Source organism: Doryrhamphus excisus, linkage group LG4, assembly GCF_037039965.1.
Source record: "Doryrhamphus excisus strain RoL-2023G ecotype Guam linkage group LG4, RoL_Dexc_Guam_v1.1, whole genome shotgun sequence".
Classification (NCBI taxonomy): Eukaryota; Metazoa; Chordata; class Actinopteri; order Syngnathiformes; family Syngnathidae; genus Doryrhamphus; species Doryrhamphus excisus.
In genome coordinates this window covers 11,187,001-11,205,482 of record NC_136360.1, presented here as the reverse complement: position 1 = coordinate 11,205,482, position 18,482 = coordinate 11,187,001, and the positions used below count along the sequence as shown (strand labels likewise).

General features: G+C 42.7%; 2 protein-coding genes across 3 annotated transcripts; one reads left to right on the top strand and one right to left on the bottom strand.

The window, feature by feature from the left end:
• Nucleotides 1-1,964: 1,964 nt before the first annotated feature.
• On the top strand, nt 1,965-5,630 carry LOC131129739 (E3 ubiquitin-protein ligase RNF170). 2 transcript variants are annotated; one of them, XM_058073566.2, is made up of 6 exons: nt 1,965-2,103; nt 3,220-3,332; nt 3,552-3,660; nt 4,262-4,335; nt 4,430-4,540; nt 5,204-5,630. In XM_058073566.2, exons 1-6 carry the CDS (start codon nt 2,070-2,072, stop codon nt 5,504-5,506), a joined length of 744 nt encoding a protein of 247 aa, XP_057929549.2. In that variant the 5' UTR covers nt 1,965-2,069; the 3' UTR covers nt 5,507-5,630. The 2 variants fall into 2 exon arrangements, with proteins under 2 accessions (XP_057929549.2, XP_078646258.1); XM_078790132.1 differs by lacking the exon at nt 1,965-2,103 and adding an exon at nt 3,105-3,167 and having other exon boundaries at nt 3,243-3,332.
• A 64-nt stretch (nt 5,631-5,694) lies between these two features.
• On the bottom strand, nt 5,695-18,383 carry pfas (phosphoribosylformylglycinamidine synthase). Its single transcript, XM_058073560.2, has 28 exons — nt 18,177-18,383; nt 16,616-16,735; nt 16,413-16,548; nt 15,933-16,038; nt 15,508-15,694; nt 14,411-14,516; nt 14,201-14,341; nt 13,987-14,111; nt 13,793-13,921; nt 13,588-13,725; nt 13,394-13,522; nt 11,962-12,035; nt 11,736-11,892; nt 11,603-11,664; nt 11,371-11,532; nt 11,065-11,301; nt 10,658-10,888; nt 10,391-10,571; nt 10,037-10,120; nt 9,818-9,973; nt 8,929-9,051; nt 8,630-8,775; nt 8,350-8,560; nt 7,602-7,690; nt 7,407-7,521; nt 7,175-7,324; nt 6,867-7,007; nt 5,695-6,164 (listed from the first exon to the last, which is right to left on the bottom strand). The coding sequence occupies exons 2-28, from the start codon at nt 16,731-16,733 to the stop codon at nt 5,851-5,853; spliced, it is 3,948 nt and encodes a 1,315-aa protein (XP_057929543.2). The 5' UTR covers nt 16,734-16,735; nt 18,177-18,383; the 3' UTR covers nt 5,695-5,850.
• Between the last annotated feature and the right edge of the window lie 99 nt (nt 18,384-18,482).

The window sequence follows — 18,482 nt, the reverse complement described above, 5'->3', positions numbered from 1 at the left end:
GTTTACTCCAACAGCGTATCCAATCAGGATTAGGTGCTTCCAGATTGACGGCTTTTACAGGCAATCAGAGAGCGATACGAGCGACTTGAGAACGTCTGTTGGATTTGATCGCATTCATAGTTCACTTTTTATGCTCATCATTGATAAAGTTTATACATTCATGTGTAGGGAATTAAGAATATAGTAAAAGTCAAGCAAAAATAATACTTTTTTGCATAACTGTGGTGCAGGTACTGAAAAATGTATGTTTGTCAATATTCATAATGGATAATAAATAAACTGGAAAAAAAGACAAAATAAAAAAAATATAACAGGAAAATAATTATACTTTATGGAAATTGTTTAAATATTATTTGCAGTAATGGAGTAAAACTCAAACCGTATAAAGCAAGATGCATGGATCTCTTAAGTTAAGAGTAACAAATGTAAAATATAAAAAAAATATGTAATTTACAAAAACCATTAAATTAAAACAATATTAAAATTAAATGTTTTACTTAACCATTAAAGTCCTTAAAAATAATTTGCAGTATAAAACTTATAAAAGACTGATGTCTATAATAGAAATACACCCAAAAGATAGAGATTATTATTAGCAGAGTAGTTTAGAAATACAATAAATGTGAGGAAAAAAGGAATTTAGATAAGGCCTCTATGGGTATGTCACTTATTTTATGCACAATAGAAGGAATAATCATCCAGGATCTTAGTAACATATTCCACTGCAGCATTTCCATGCATTATTCATAAAAAGAAGGGCTCATGTACACCCTCCTTAAATGTGCATTGTCACTAGTGTGGACTTTATCCTGGTGAGCCTCTCTACTTACCGTCACTACAATATGATGGCCTCACTTTTTATCTCTGCTCAGACCCTGACCCTCACCGACTCACTCACAAAGCTGCTGCTATTTTTAGATGACCTGCAGTATGAGGAGGTGCAGGGCGGTCATGTCAATATTTAGCAGCGCCATTCATGACATGGTCGTGTGGAGGAGGTCACATCGCCCAATTGGGTGTATCTGTGACGTCAGCATAGAAGGCTACCAGTAATGGCAAAGGGGCAAGCATGGCCGTTTATGAACAAGTATATTGCACAACACAGCAGAAAATAGAACCAATGTTGTAATAGTGGTAAGATTCAAACTGCTCAGCCAGCATTAGTGGTGCTGATGAGTGCAGCAAAAGTGTAATTTAACACGCGTGGCTTTCACACCAACAACTGAGCAGCGCCACCAATATTTTAAAGAGCATGCAGAGGTAGATAAAACGGACCACTCATGATACATCACATGCAGCTGTAGCTGCAGTCACAGCAGTCAATGCAAATGTTTCACCTTGGCGGTTATTTGCTTTTGTAAACCAGACACCCGGCAACTATAGACTCTGTGGCGAATTGAATCAAGGCGGTAATTGGAGTGTTTATGTGAAATAACACACAAGCTATTACAGTACATAGACAAATGAATACTGTAATAAATATGCTTTCATTGCAACAATGCCAATAAAAGGCCACTAGGTGACAGTATCGCTCTGCAAATGCTTTGCTGTTCCCTTTCTATTGCCTGTCTTGGTAATGTGTGAGTAGGGTGAGTAGTTTGACTTGATTTTAGTTTTATTATACATATTGTACTAATCTTCAGACAGTGTGACAGTTAAGAATGTTACTTAATAAAAACATTGCCTGTGCAGAAAAGAAAGCTTTTATGATGGCTAGTACAGTTTGGTAAGTGTTGGTGTTTCAATGTTGGCACAGTCTACTTTGGGTAAATTATTGCCGAGGTCAGCTCTAGCCTACTTTTATGTGGGAGGGATCACATCTGGTGAGAACCCTCCGTACAGTCATGTGACCCACACTGAGAATACTCATTTTGACAGTGTTTTTGTAATGTAGCCAATCTGTTGCAGGTTTATGTGCCATTGATGAGCCTGCACCAAAGCTTCCCAGCAAGCTGTACGAGTGTCTGAGAGAGGAGCTGATAGTGGTTGATGATTAACACACAGCTCTCATTAGATGATGCTGGACATGCTGACTTTTTACTTCCTTAAGCCATCACCAGCCTCTTTCCATGCACACACCTACTGCTCCGTCTCCTAGCCCAGGTGAGTGTCTTTACGCCATGCAGTGCCATTTTAGGACACCTGTCCGCTTACATTTACATACATCACATGGACATTGATGCTGCAAAACTTAAGGTAGTTTGTTTGCAGATAAAAACCCCAAAATATCAGATCAGGCTTCCACTTCAAAAAGGTGGAACACCCAACATATTTATTATTATATTCCCAAAACAGTACACAATGGATGTTTGAGTAGCATTTTTTGTATCCAATTTCTAAAATAATTAATATAGAGGTATATCGTTAAGATAATGTTTCTGTAGTACATTCTTAAAAACAGCAGAACACTCACCATTTGACTAGCATGTATTTGTATATATGCAAGTATTTTTGCATCAGATTCCTAAAAACCATCAGAATGCTATGGTCATATAAACCAGGAGCAGCATTCCTAAAAACAGTGCTCTGTCATAAAGAGGAACTTGACAAGCATTTTTACATCAGGTTCCTAAAAACACCAGAGCGCTATGGTCATATAGATTCCTTGACGAGTCCTCCTGAAGAAAAGTCCACCTGTAATATAGAGGATCTTTGACTAGCGTTTCATGTAGTACATTCTTAAAAACAGCAGCGCACTCCGGTCATAGAGGAGTTTTTTGACAAGCATTGTTGTACCAGACTCCCCAAAACAGCAGAGCACTCCTGTAATATATAGGATCTTTGACCTACATCTTTTGCAGGTGGTTAGAAACAGCAGGGCATTGTCATCATATAGAGGATCTTTAACCAGCATTTTGCATTAAATCAGCAGAGTGCCTGTCATCTTGAGGACCTCCGGCTAGTGTTTCTGTAGCATATTCTACAAACCAGTAAAGCGCTCCTGACTTAGAGGATCTTTGACTTGCGTTTTTGCAGGTGCTTAAAAACAGCAGAGTGCTATTGTCATATAGATAATTCATGAGCAGCATTTCTGAAGATGATTCCGAGCACTTTTGTCATGTAGCACATCTTTGATTAACATGTACTGTATGTCCTTAAAGGCAGCACGTTCCTGTTTTAAAGAGGATCTTTAGCTAGACATTACGTCTAGCCATAGCCAGCAGCAGGTATGATAACATTGTGTGTATGTGTTTATCTTGGTGTGGTGTCACACTGCAGATCGCACCATCTTCCTTCTCAAGGTCCAGCAGGTCAGGGTCACCCGGTCTCGCTGGCCCGAGACTCTACCTATCCTATCCTGCACCAGCAGCCACTGCCCACTGCCCAGGATGGTGAGGATTTGTTGTTTCTACTTATTGCCTTTCTCACGTCCTCGGTTTGCATCTTTGACATATTGAATTATGAATTTAGGCTAACAGTAGCATGGTTGCAAGCATAGAGGTTGTAAAACTGCTGAGACACTCCCTTTTATTGTGGTTAGTTTTGATCTACTTGTTGCTTCATACATCTTATTGCCGTCTTGGCACACTGTAATGCATTCATTCCTGCAGGAGTCTGCACGCTTTTATCCATTAACCAGTCATCCAGACTGCCACTGTCCAGTGTGCCTGCAGACCGCCAGCTTCCCAGTTCAGACCAACTGTGGACATTTATTCTGTGGTAGGAGACACACAGACACACACACACACACACACACACACATAGTGCGACGTCTGTTGATGTACACCACCACAGAGACCATCTGTTCCATCTTTTTAATCACTAACAGTTGCCACGGTAACACTGCCCTGCCTCGCCATCATTATTTTCAGGGAAAAATGTCATTTAGCCAGTAACAGTAGCAGTTAAGACACATTTTGAGTTATCAATTGGGTGGATAGAAATGACAAGGAAGAGGATGTCAAGAAATATTGATCCTTTTGTGCATTAGGAAAATGATCTGATTTATAACTGTCCTTTTAACAAATCTAATGTGTAATATTTTGCTAGGGGAGGAATCATACGGGATTTTATTTTATACTTTTATGCAATCAATCTATAATCCAAATATGCAAGTGACACTTATTATAACAATATATTAAAAAAAGCATCTGTGCTTTTCCATCACCTTTTATGGCACGTGACACACCTGCTACATGGCCCACTTACCTCTTTTTTCAGGGCGGCCATATAAGCCCCACCGCATCATTCTAAAAAACAAATAAAACCTCAGAGGATCTGCCATAAAAACCCCAATAAACATGGTTCCATGTAATTGCAGCTCCGTGTTTGATCACCTACTGGAGACACGGCATGTGGTTGGACCCCATCAGCTGTCCTCTTTGTAGACAAAAGGTAATATACTCTTAATTATATACAATGTTTGTGTAACTAGTGTACAAAAAAGTACTATATATGGACATTAGGAATAATGAAAATGACTACTCAGGTCAGCGCTATATGTCATCTGTTCAACGACACCCGATCAGATCAGCAGTCCAAGGAAGTTCTTGGGGAAATAACAGACTACAACAAACGTTATTCTGGAGCCCCTAGAAGGGTAAGTGTACATTGTGCATGAACACGAATACTTGATTCATTCATTCATTTTCTACCGCTTTTCCTCACGAGGGTCGCGGGGGGTGCTGGAGCCTATCCCAGCTGTCTTCGGGCGAGAGGCGGGGTACACCCTGGACTGGTGGCCAGCCAATCACAGGGCACATATAGACAAACAACCATTCACACTCACACCTATGGACAATTTGGAGTTGCCAATTAACCTAGCATGTTTTTGGAATGTGGGAGGAAACCGGAGTACCCGGAGAAACCCACGCATGCACGGGAAGAACATGCAAACTCCACACAGGTGGGATTGAACCCTGGTCTCCTAGCTGTGAGGTCTGCGCGCTAACCACGAGACCGCTGTGCCACCCACGAATGCTTCAATGAATTTGAATTCACCACCGATAGTCACCATGGGTGTGCTCTACAAAAGCAAATAACCACCGTGTTGTCTCATTGGCACCAGGTCAAAAAATATTTGCAATAGCAATTTGACAACCTCCTGATATTAAAAAAAAAAATCTTAACGCCACAAGAGGGCAGCAACACTTTCCACTTTCTCATGCACTGCAAATAATTAGTAAAATTAAAAACATGAGCTTTTCTCTAAAATGTGAAATCACATTTTCGATAAATTGCAACATTTCCCCCTTCCATCCAGATAAGAGCCTACCTGTGTGATGCACCTCTCCTTCTGCAGCTCATGGTCCGCAGCTTGGGCACCATCGGGGGTCTCGTAGGGCTCTTCTTCTTGAGGGTGGCTCTGTGTTGTGTTGGTACTGTGGTCTCCATCTCCTCCTCCTCATCGCCATCATCAAGTTCAATGAAGGCAGACCCCTCCCTGTGTGGGCTTTTGGGGGTCTTAGATGACCTGGTGGTGGTCATCCTGCTGCTCCTCTGCGTCATCAATGTTAACCAGAGAGGACACCCTGCCAGCACAGGAGGGATGGGGAGTTCACGTTAGGCGATGCAGTTGTATTACATTCCTTCAAGGGGTGCAGCTTTAAAAGAATGGAGATAAGGCATCAGAAACTGAAAACACTTCACAATTTTAGTTTAAATTGCTATCGCTTAAGTAAATAATTTCTGAATCTTATAGCATTTGTAAATGTGTTATTTGTGTTTTTATGTATAAATAAATATTTTTCTCTCCAAAAAAAGATTTTATTTGTTTTTCCATAGCACTTGTTCAAATCCCATTGACATTCACTTGTTTTTAAGGCAGTGTTAAGGCAGCCTAAAAACACAAATACACTGATGGCTGGAATGAGACAGTACAGCAGTAACAGTAAGATGTTGTCTGTGTTCTTAGTGTGCATCGCTGCACCAGGCAGCAGCATTGCGGAAGAGGCGGAGCCACGGCGAAGGTTGTTTGAGGGTAGATCTGAAGTCCCGCGGGGCCCACGGCCACTGCCAGCCCAGTGTGCAGCGCTCCGGGTGGGGCATCATGGCCAGGTGCCTGCCATCCTTGGAAGTGAGCCCCGCAATGCCCTGCGGGGAGCCGTTGGGGTTCAGAGGGTAGTCCTCTGTGGGTTGTCCCTGGTCATTGAGGTAACGGATGGGGGCGAGGCCTTCGGAGGTGATCTTATCCAGAGCTTCAGCGCTGCGGAATTGCATCAGACCTGCAGGAAGTGAATGATGGGAGGAAATAAATACTTGAGTCGTAAACAATGTCAAATTGCTTGATTGAGTCTGATATCAAATTTTACTTTACTCTTGATATGGTTGGATGGTTGTATTTATCAGGGAAGTCAATATCCTCAATCATAACCTCAAAAAACATCTGTAGTTCGATACTTCCTTATCGTCACAGACACTCCAAACATTACAACATCTTTATTATGCGTGTATGTGCGTATATGTCTAAATAAATAGGATGCAGATTACAGTACAATTATCTGCCTTTTGGAAATCCCAGAAAATAAATGTACACTCAGACACATTAAATTACGTTATGTCTTTGAACGCAATCCATCATTGTTCATTATAACACTGTTCAAGTGTGATTCAAATGTTCCGCCACTATTAAACAGACTAGTGCTAGGAAAACACGTGTTCAGACGTGCGGTATCTTACAGCTTGGTTTAATATTTCAGTTCATTTGGAGCTGCTACAATTGTGTAGAATTCTATCATCTTTCTGTTCATGAAATACAAAATACAGTAAAGATTGTCATGTTTCACACATTTTGGCAAATGGCGATTTATCATGATTCGTTTGAAAACTGATTTATTTGATTACAAATTGTAATAATTTGACGGCCCTAGTATTTATACATTCAAAAAGGTTTTGATAGCCATTTTTTGGATGACCATGATATATACCTTCTCCATGAGCGACCCACACTCCCAAAGCCGAGCCCTCCATGCCGGCAAGCCACACGGACGGCGATGCCTGGATTCCAACGCTGACAAAGCGTGACTCGAACCTGCCGGACTGATTGTGGGTCAGCACCACTTGTGATGCTGGAGGACAAACAGCAGAGTCATTCTTCAATCCGTCAATGAATGAATGAGTCACACTTAATCGAGTGACCCTTTGGGGAGCTCTTATTGTTTAATGGACTACACAAAGATTCAGGAGATCAAAAGCTAAGTGGTCTTCATGTTAAGATGTATGATATTCATCTCACCAGCGCCATCCTGGCCCTCTCCCACCCAGCCCAGCAGGGCGAGCAGCTGGCAGCCATTGCACACTCCCAGACTCAGCGTATCTCCTCTGTGGCGGAAGCGGTCAAATTCTGCTTTGGCTGTGGCATTGTAGGAGACAGTGGCGGCCCAACCTTTAGGTGACAGACAATCTGGTATAATATAGAGTAGGTAGTGTAACCGTCATCATCAACGTGTCCTTTATACAGAACATGCCTTTGGCCGATCCCAGCACGTCGGCGTAGCTGAATCCGCCAACGAACACCACGGCTTTAAAGGGTTCCAGTGTGATGGAGGCGGAGCCCAGGTCCTGCATGGTGACGTCCCACACCTGCACACAAGCACAGGCGAAGAGTTAGTGTCCGAGGACGTCATGGCTTCCATGGTGCATCAAATGAAAAGAGTACAAACCTCAAAGCCTGCCATGTAGAGAGAGACGGACATCTCTCTGTCGCCGTTACTGCCTTCCTCTCTCACCACGGCCACACGAGGCTGGACTGCTGCTCCAGGATACATACATACATGTCATTGAATAGTTCATATTACTGTAGTCCCATAGGAAATAAGGTTGTTACGTTTCAGAGATCAATAGAGAGATCAAAAGAGAGGCCCATTCTAAAAACACATTTTAAAAGTCGGAACAAACAAAGTGTAAGTGTAAGAAAATAGGTAAAATTTAAAATATGAGGAAGACATTTTGGAGGAAAATATACGAGAAAGTTGAAATAGTTGGAAAATCCCACTCACCATAAAAAGCTGTAATTTTACGAGAATAAAGTCAAACTATTGAGGAAAAATTGTCATTTAAGGAGCATAGAGTTTACATGTAAAGAAAAACAATATTTTTTAGTTGTAACATGAGAAACAATTAGTTTGGGGCAAAAGTTACACTTAGTTATATTTAATATTAAGGGAATAAAGTCATAATATTAAAAACAAAATAAAACAAAAATATAAAAAAACTGAAAGGGAATGGAAGGTTGCAAAGTGATACTGCCCCCTAGTGGCCCATTGTAGGCACTGCCAGTTGTCTAGAGTAGTTTTATTTCCTGTTGTATGGCTAGCATCACAAGCTCCAATTAAAAAAGGCCAAACACACTGGTGGAGTTCTGTAATCCTGGATGTTACACTGTAGGATGATGATGCATCTCTGACTTACCAGCAGGCTGTTTGAGGATGGGCACTTCAGAGGGGTCAAAGGTCACTTTAAAAGTAGGCTGTGTTCTCCTGGCTAGCCCCTCCTCTTCCTGCTGAACACACTGCTCATTGGCTTGCAGGCGTTCCAGCTGAAAACTAGTCTCCTCCCACAACGCTCGGAGGCAGGGCAAGCGTTCACTTAGCACTCCCTGTCCGTCCACTCGCACAGTCACCTGCAAAGGGAAAGCGAGCGTGTGAAGATGCAAGGGAAGATCTTGGAGGGGATGAGGTTGACATCTCACCATGGCTTCTGGACCAAAACCACAGGTTCTGCCAATATGGTGACACGTCAAACCGTTGTCACGGTATCGCCGGCACACGTTTTCTTCGTCGGACTGGGACACCTCCAGAACCAGACCTAACTCTTCACTGAAGAGCAGCTCCATGACTGCACAGTCGATAGGACGCTGCATTAGTCAAGGTTTATGACCTACTTTTGAGGAGTATACTCTCAATAGCCACTCCATTAGGCACGCATCTGATACAACATCCGGATCAAAGATTGTGCTGGTGTACCTAATAAGGTGGCCCGCTTTCTCACCTCCTTCGTCTCCCTGTGATGACAGGTCCACGTTGATCCCGCGGTTTCCTGCAAACGCCATCTCCAGCAGGCAGGAAATGAGTCCTCCGTCGCTGACATCATGTCCTGCACTCAGTAGCTGATCTGAAAAAGACATTAAACCCTCCAAATAAAAACTGTACATCTTCCTTATATCATATTAAGCTTTTTTTTTTAAAAAAAAAGTACTACTTGAAATACTAGTTTATTTCAGTAGAAATACTGTAATTCCGGTGTATACTTTTTTCTTTAAACTTGGAACCCTGAGGCTTAAAGGGGAACTGCAACCTTCTGCCTGTGAATGACGCGGAGACGAGCGGTTAGCAAGTCGTCTTGTTAGTCCACCCCGATAAAAATTGTTTTTCATGTTCGCTGCTACAATAACAATATCACTGTAGATTGGTCAGTCAGAAGTCAGTTATGTAAAAGGAACACCATGGGCATTTTATTTTTGTGAGGCTTTAGCGTCAAGATAGGAATTTCCCATGACATCTGTTGTTAGCCAGCTCATATTAACTTGTTTTCTTGTGCTAGAATGCAGAGAAAATGAAAAGAAATATGTGTTCATGTTTCACATCAGGATTGTGCATGATGAGCAAAATTGTGCAGTTCCCCTTTTAGGCCTCATCTTGTGACATCTGCTTTACTTCAACTACTATTAATGATTTAAATACCGTGCTGCTTGTGAGTCAGTGAGGAAATGGCAGCTCTTTTTATATTTAAATTTGTATCTTAACCAAAGCAAACATTAAACACAAAAACATCTATAATATCTTTCCATTATTGTCTTTTTCAATAAAAACAAATGTTTTCCTACTAATGCAATGGGTGGCTATCCCAAAACAATGAAAAGCATGAAGTGCAAACTGACCATTTATCAGGGTCTGAGTGGTATTGAAGCAGGCAGCCAAAAGTTCTGGCCGGTCCAGGTCAGGAGAGCAGTCTCCCAGCTGACTGTAGCACTGAGCCAAAGCAGAACCTCCCAGGCGGTGGTGGCCAGGACTGATGGGAACCCATAACAAGACGCCTGCAGACAGATGCCAAGTAAAGCTTTAGATCAGGAAAGATCAGTGCCGTCTATGTATATTACCTGTGCCATCTGGATCATCAAGATCGGGTGTGACAGTGGCACTGATGTCTGGACAGACCGCATAGGCGGAAATAACCAGGGCTCCTGAAATAGAACCAGAGAGAAAGCGTAAAAACAAACCTGCTACAATCACTTATAATGGAGTACACTTAAACTCTTATTTATGCTGAACAATGCTTTTTGTTGATTATTTAGAGGTGGAATTTATCCTACAGCAGTATTTTCTACTTGTCTGCTATTCAGACATGGTGTTGTAGTAAATACATGGTGGTAGCATTCATAGTTGTCACTCAGACAACTGAATTTATTTGAGGTACAGTGTTTATTCAAGTGGAGGTCACTCTCAGACTGTACCTGGAGCTTTGACAGTCTCCTTCCCCACTCGAGCGGCCATACTGAGAGAGTCTTTGCCCCCGTCGATGGCCACCCCGAGCTGACCCATGACCTTACACATGGCTTTGCAGGACTCCCAGAGACATGCCCCCTCACCAGGTAGCTTGGCGGCCCACATCCAGTTGCCACTGCACTTCACATCCTGAAACATGTGATCATAAACTAAGATGAGATCAACACGATGAAAAGTGAAAATACTTTTGTTTTTACAGGTTGCCCCCCCCCCACCTTCAGTGCTGTGACTCGGGCAAACACCAGGTTGGTCAGAGCTTCTCCGACAGCCATACGAGCCCCTGCTGCGGGACTAACAAGTGCTTTGATGGGCTGCTCTCCGATGGCCGTGGCCGCGCCTTCAAGGCTGAACTGCGACAGAGCGACAACAGCCACGTCTGCTAAAGGAGTGTGCAGAGGGCCAACACACTGCTGCTGAGCAATCAAACCCGTCACAGACCTGTCCACCTGCGCCAGGACACACAGGCATTAAAGCTCACAACGTGTCTCGTGTAGGGATGGTTAATCAATGTATTTATTTATTTATTATCGGGTCACTCTAGGTTAAGCTGTGTGGTTGTTAAGGAGGCGTGGCTGCACCAGCAATAAAATCTATCAAGTGAAAAAATATTAAGTGAAGAAACCTTATTGGTCAGGTAGCGTTTGGATGCCACAGCAGGCAAACGTAAAACTCTGGCCAGGGCGTCTTTGATCGTCAGCTGTGCAGGAAGGAGCAGCGGCCGATGGGTTGGGGTCAACTGCTCCATCTTAAACTCCTTCTGGGGCATCTTCCCCAGGACCCACTCCAGCTGCAAGTCAACAGGATGACGACCCCCGCTGACTGCTTCGTGACCTTTATCCTCGTCATCCACCAGCACAATCTGAGGATGAAAGAAGCAAAGGGGTTACCTGACAAAATACGCATCAACTCGATCCAGGTGGAGACGCACCTTGCCGTCGCCGGTAATGTTTCCCACAAAATCTACGGGACATTTCTCCCGCTGACAAACCCTCTCCAGGAAGGACCTGTCTGATGGACGGAGAAGCAGTGCGTTGCTCTCCTGATACTCCGCCCCCCACAGCTCCAGCACGCTCAGTGTGGGGTCGCCTTTCTAAAAGGAGACAAGGTTGGAGTGGATGATTTTATAACCTCTTATTATTCAATAGTGTGTCCTCATGCACCTTAAATCTGCTGCAGTAGATGACAGCCCCTGCAGGTTCGCTCAGCTCCTTCAGAACGTTGCCTGCAGATAAAAGCGGCCATGAATGAGTTTCATCACTCCAATGTTCACATGGTAGCAGGTCCTCCTCCCACCGTTGCCTCCAGCTCCCTGGTCATGTATGCTGCAGATGGGGTTCCCGTTGCTTCGTTCCAGGCACGCCCTCAGCGCCCGATTCATCTTCTGCTCCATCTCGGCATCGCCTCTCTGCACGGCCCCCAAGTCTCGGTCACTGGAGTTGTCACCTTGCACCTGTGGGGACAAATCACACACACAGGTGCGGTAAGTGATCACGCAACAGACTGGCTATGGTGGCCATACCTGAACAGAGGAAGCCGCTCCTCCTCCCACGCCGATTCTGTACACCGGACCTCCAATTTTCACCACTTCCATCCCTGATTTGAAGGATGCAGCACAGGATTATGAGGGAACATTGATCAGTATGAATAAATAAATCACTTCATTAGCTACACCTGTACAGGCAAAGGTGTCCAAAGTGCGTTTTTAACTTCAGTAGAGGCATCTTGACATGAAATAACACCCATATAGTCTCTTTAACATTCATATTAGCTAATATAGACAATGAGCACCATTGTCTTTATGTTATTTTGTACTCATTAAATACAGGCATCATGTTATAATTTTTTTTAAATAGTAAAGAGTAAAAGCAAATATTCTTTGGAGAGCTACTCAAAATCAGAGCAGAGAGAGCAAGTAAGTTTCAAGTTACATAAGTTAGCTTGAACCCCATAAACAGCTTTCATGTGAGACAAACGACCTGTTCCAAATGAACTACATTGCTTGTTTGTTTTAAAGACAATATGTCATCGTGGTAAAAAAAATAAGAGTCACATTTGAAGTCTGCAGACCAGAGGCTAGCTCGGTGGATAACTCTGGCTACCACCAGAGGGACAGAATAAACTGTGAGCCAGACAAAATGTGTATACAAAGATGGTAGAAATGCCAATCGAATGCGCAATCACACACGCTGGCTGTAATAGGTTGAGAATGAGACAAGTTGTTGTCAGTTGACTCCGCATCCTCCAATCTCACAGTAATAAGGGACAAAGTGCATTCCTTTTTCAAAGGGCGCACTTCACTTTTTACTTTTATGCGCCAATAGATGAAAAATGTATTTGCTATGGATCACATTTTATATGCAAATTATGGTTATTGTTATTATTGTGTCCGTTGTGAGATCATTGAAACCTGCAATAAAAGTCGGTTGTTCAAATCTGGTGCTTCGGTGGTGGTCTCTGAACAATTACTAACACTGAGTGACCAACTATTACAAGTTGTGGCCTTTATGGCATATATTGTATTTTCTATTTTTGTGCTTTTAGCCATTTTTATGCTTTTTTAAACAATTTTCTTACATATACATATTTTTAACCAAATAATTGGCCACAGTCAACAGTGAAACAGCAATAATTTATTAATTCATGTTTCAAAAACCATGATGTAGTGAGGGACTTTATGGTCTTAAATGATTTTCATGGGTTCTGGGGTATCCTGTTTTTCTTTAATTAACAGCTTAGCATATCTTGGCATCTTGATATTAGCATGTTTAACGAGTTCAAATAAGAAAAAGTGGGACCTTACACCCTTCAAATTTTCCATTTCAATCCTTCAGTGGAAAATGTTTGTACCTGATCCAATGAGATTCAATACTAAGCCTTTCCAATAAACAATGAAGCACCTACATTACTAGTCCATTGTAAAATAAAGTCTAAAAATAACTGTAAAATGTTACCAGTCTCGGGCTGCTCCTTCTTCACGTGTGCATCCTCAATAGAGCCGAGACCACCACTGAACATGATGGGCTTAATCCACTCTCGTCGCTCCCCACTGGGTAGCCGCATGCCAAAAGAACGTGCAAATCCTAGCAAAGAAAACATTAGCCAGAGTTTTGTTGCATACTTTGCATGTGAAGTTTTATCTCCCTACCTGAGAGCACTGGTTCCCCAAACTTGTTGCCGTAATCTGAGGCGCCATCACTGGCCTCAATGGCCACCTGCAGCGGGGGTGCAAAGCTGGTCGGGTACTCCCATCCGTCTCCGTCATTCTCCCAGGGCAGGACGTAACCTAAAGAGCACGCCAGGAGGTGTTAAAGCTATTCTTCTTTCTTTACAACACACATGCCTTTTTGGACCTGGTATGTGCAGGTTTCCAAAGCAGTATCCTGCTGTGCCGGCGATGACGTGGCCTCCCCGCCCGGCACTCTGGACATCTCGGATGCGACCCCCGGTTCCTGTGGTGGCACCGCTGAACGGAGCAACCCCTGAAAGTTGGAGTTAGAAGTGATTTCTTGGGGGATGGAAAAATATCAAGGTTTGAAGTTCTGACCAGTTGGGAAGTTGTGCGTCTCAGCAGTAAAGATGACATGCCGCAGTGTGTGACGCTTCTCATATGGACTGGCTTGGGATGCATCTTTAGGGTACATGCACTCCAACTTCATTCCTCTGATGCCACTGCCACAGGCACACACACACACACACACACACAACTTTCATTATCACTCAAAAACATCCAGCATCCTGCACGTCTGTTTTCGACCTACCTGCTGTTGTCACAGAACTTGATGACGTTGTTCTGGTTGCTGAGCTTTTGCGTGTCCATGATGAGCTTGAAGAGTGTCTCCTCTTGCTCCTGGCCGTCAATCACCATGCGGCCTCGAAAGAACCAGTGACGACTGTGCTCGCTGTGGCAAGTGTGTATTGGTTACATTTTTTTCTAAAACAAATAAACACAAAAACTAATTTCCTCATACCTGTTGGACTGGGCCAGGTCAAAACATTCCACACTGGTAGGATTCCTTTGAATCCTCTGGAACATGGAAGTATAGAAGTCCAGATCCCAGGAGTCAAATGCCAAACCTGGGTTACAGACACAACCATGACACATCCAGGAACGATGTTTAGAAAGTGTGTCGCACTCACAGATATATCACCTATTTACTGTCCAACATGGCTGCCTCACTCGATCGCTGGTTTCCAAACATTAATTAATAGATGATTGTCAATTAGTGGTTGACTGTGGCATATTAATAGTAAAAAAATGCTGCTTTTATTGCAGGTTTAAATTATCTCACAACAGGCACAATCATTTTGTGTCTAGATGGCTCTAATAATGTTAAAAATATATATTTAGGAAATCGTAAATGAGTTGTCATAATTTTCTTTTCTTTTTTCCTAAATGGAATCTTATGGAAATTCACTTGTTGTGGTCGGGTATAGAACTAATTAATTACAATAAATGGGGGATTAGTGTAATTACTTAAGATGGTGCAATCTGCAGGGGGGGAAAAAGGGTCCTACATCTATGGATCCAGCAGACGGCGTTGTCTCACAAGTCAATTCACTCAAGACATGACGTGGTATGACGTTGTGTAGGTACTTAATACTTATTACATAATTACTGTCTGTAATCGTTTCTACAGTGAATTCAAAATTTATTTTAGTGCGAGTGTCATATTAAAAAGGTCAAATGTATGAAAAAAATTGCATTATTAGGGCTTATTCGGGGTGTGTCATTCATTGAGGAGCTTGGAACGTAACCCTGCGTAACCTTTGTGTACTGAGAATGAGCTTTGTGCGGTAAGTCCAGTACAACCGTCACTGTCATGGTTGTGTTAGCTTCCACACACATGCAAGATAATGAAAAGCATCATGGCGGTCTTGTGACTCCAAGCAGCAATAATGTTAACTTTATTACCATTACCTCCACTAGCAGGCAGAGAGCAGCGAGACAGAAATAAGGCATGAAGAAAGAAAAGAAAGAGAGGAAAAAGGTTCAGGTTGAGATAATATAGTAAAAATGTAGTTATACAGGAGGGAAAGACAAAAAAACAAAAGAAAGGCATTTCACCCAGCTCGTCGTTGGCCTTCTCCAACGCTTCCCGTCCCTTTCCCAGGATGTCCACCGCAAAGATGGGCTGTGGTTTGGCATCCACGGCGAAGGAAGTGATGGGATACTCGTAGATGCACTCCGTCATGCTGTCGTGCAGGAAGTCTATTAGTGTCTTCACGTCGTCCATGTTGGCACCCTCCTTTGGCTGGAGGAAGAAAAGTCCCGTCATTGGAAAAAGACAGAAACAACACTTGTAACAATGGTAAAACAGTACATAGGTTTTAATTAGGGTTAAATACCATTTAAGAGGCAGGTTTGCAGAGTTTCTCCAATCGTGGGTCAAGAATTGTTGTAGGTTTACAACTGGGTTGACCATTTGTCAGTACTACTACTGATGATGAATCTACATCAGACAGCAAGTTACTTTTCTTACATGCCCTCACCTTGATAAGAAACCTTCGAGACAGTTCGACCCGTGTCACGTCCTTGAGGCCTGCACTCTGGCAGATGGACACAGCGTTGGTGGACCATGCCGTGGAGAAGTTCAGCCTACAAACATGTCAGAAAAATCAACTTAAAAAAAATAACTTTGGGATAACAACCATCCATTCTAGCAGAAAATTTAACAGAAAATGCATGTTTTTGGAATGTGGGAGGAAACCGGAGTACCCAGAAAAAAATCCACGCATGCACGGGGGGAACATGCAACTCCACAGATATGCCCAAGTGGAGATTCGAACCCAGGTCTTCCCGATCTCCTGACTGTGTGGCCAACATGCTACCCACTAAACATTATTTTATTAATATACTTTATGCTGTTTTACTTTAGTTAAGTTTTTTGTTTGGATAGGTCACCAAATGTATAACATAAATGTATACAAACATGAATAAAATCCATCACACCAAGACAGTATTATACGTACCTTGGTCCGATCTCCACTAGTTTGGCCTCACTGGCCTCTTTGAGTTTTGGTGTCTCAGACAGCAGTTCTGCTTGCAGTGGAGGTTGAAACAACCAGAGGAGAATCTTCTTGTGTTCTGCGCTAAGACTGTCGCAGCCTACAGCCACAAAGAAGATAAGTCATCATTGTTATAGTTGAGTATTCCGAATGTATGCAACACTTGCCTGTCAGCTCTACGTTGTAGCAAAGCTCTGTGGTGATTGACAGCTGTGGGAAGAGCTTGGCCGCCCGCTGGATGCTCCGCCCCTTCACCTCATCACCATAGAACCTGATCACAGCCATGGCTTATGGAGAGAAAACAGAAAAAATAAACATTCTGCCTTTAAAATGCAATCTTGGGGGCAAACACATTTCCGATTAAAAAACGTCATATCTGTATAGACAACATCGAAACTCTTTGACCAGTGTGAACACAAACATGACCTAATGACCTTTCACGATGCATTACACAACCCAAGCAGATACAAGTAGTTAATAGAAAATTAAGCAAGTGACCTGTGCAATCATATGACCTTGTTTAGTTTGTGGGTTACTAAGACTCAAATAGTCATTCAGTTTTCATACACGAGTGTGACCTCCATGTGTAAAGTGCCATGAGATGACAATAATACATTTTATTTGTATAGCACTTTTCAGAGTACTAAAAGACGCAGTAGAGAAAAAAGAAATAAAAATAGAGTTGAGTAAAAACAGAGTAAACGATGCATTTAAATACAATATCCAAACATTCATTCAGAACTAAAACAAAGATAAAAGTGGGGCGCAGCAGTCAGGTATAAAAAGTTAGACATTAAAAACGGATTTAAACAGGTGGGTTTTGAGTTGTTTTTTGAAGGTGGGAGGGTCGGGGCAAGCACAGAGTGAATGGGGCAAAGAGATCCAGAGGGTGGGGGCAACAATGGAGAAGGCTCTGATACTGTAACTGTTGTTGTGATTTGATGCTATATAATGACACTCACAATGTGGTTCCTCCCACAGCCCCAAAACATGCATGTTATGCTAATGGGAGACAATAAATTGTCCACATGCGTAAATGTAAGCATGAGTGGCTTCCATCCATCCCTTTTTGATACCACTCATCCTGATTAGGGTCGCGGAGGTATGCTGGAGCCTATCTCAGCTGATATAAGTGGAGGGTTACACAGTGGAATAGTGGAGCATGAGTGGCTTTTCTTTTGTAATATTTGCTATTGGTTATTGACTAGCGACCAGTCCAAGGAGTACCTGCCTCTCACCACAAGAATTCAGCTGGGACAGGCTTCAGGTAGCCACCAACGAGGTTTGGAAATTTGTTCCCCCTCTTGAGGCATTGAGAGAAAAAATGGTGCAAGCTAAGAGTGTGATGGTCATGCATGAGAGATAACTTGTAGAGTCAGATAACCTCATTACCACAGCAATCACGCCACGTACACACACACACAGATAATGAGCCTTTACAGGTCACATTGTAGGGTCAGGCGCTTTCTGTTTAATTCCTAAACGTAATTCGGAAAGACATCTCCACAACGAAAGTTTGATGCCACAAATATAGACAACAGCACAAACAAATATACATCATCATCTACAAACATCATCTTTCAATTTCTGGTACTGAGACAACACCAAAAACAAACACAAAAAGTCTCATTTTATTTTTAATAACGTCGGTGTCCCTTTAGAAGCTAAACTAGCTAAAAAGCTTCCGTTTAGCAGGCGAGCTAATTAAAAAAAAGTTAGCTAACTTACGTGAAGCGTCTGCAGTCAAAGGTTCCTTCTGGAATTTTAAAGTTGGGATGGCGTTCACCCCGTGAGTCCAAGACGTGGATCGTTACAACAAAAGGTGTAAGTTTAAGATGGAGCGGTGATAGTAGTAATGACAGGAGCATGGAGGATGGACCAACTTACACCCATGTGGAAGACTCTTGGTGGTGTGCGCATGCGCGTTGTCTCTGTGAGGGAGGTGGGGTTAAGAACGCAATCTTGTGACTCGAACTCATCTGAGGTCAAAACAAAAGATAATTGATTTAGTGGGGTTTAGTCTAGTTTTCAATA

Coding starts and splice junctions, on each gene's coding strand:
- LOC131129739 (XM_058073566.2), top strand. CDS start 2,070: ATGCACACACCTACTGCTCCGTCTCCTAGCCCAG. Junction 3,661..4,261: donor CTGTGGACATTTATTCTGTG/GTAGGAGACACA, acceptor ATGTAATTGCAG/CTCCGTGTTTGATCACCTAC. Junction 4,541..5,203: donor ATTCTGGAGCCCCTAGAAGG/GTAAGTGTACAT, acceptor CCTTCCATCCAG/ATAAGAGCCTACCTGTGTGA.
- pfas (XM_058073560.2), bottom strand. CDS start 16,733: ATGGCTGTGATCAGGTTCTATGGTGATGAGGTGAAGGGGCGGAGCATC. Junction 13,922..13,986: donor GACGCACAACTTCCCAACTG/GTCAGAACTTCA, acceptor TCCAACTTTCAG/GGGTTGCTCCGTTCAGCGGT. Junction 11,302..11,370: donor ACATTACCGGCGACGGCAAG/GTGCGTCTCCAC, acceptor TTTCATCCTCAG/ATTGTGCTGGTGGATGACGA.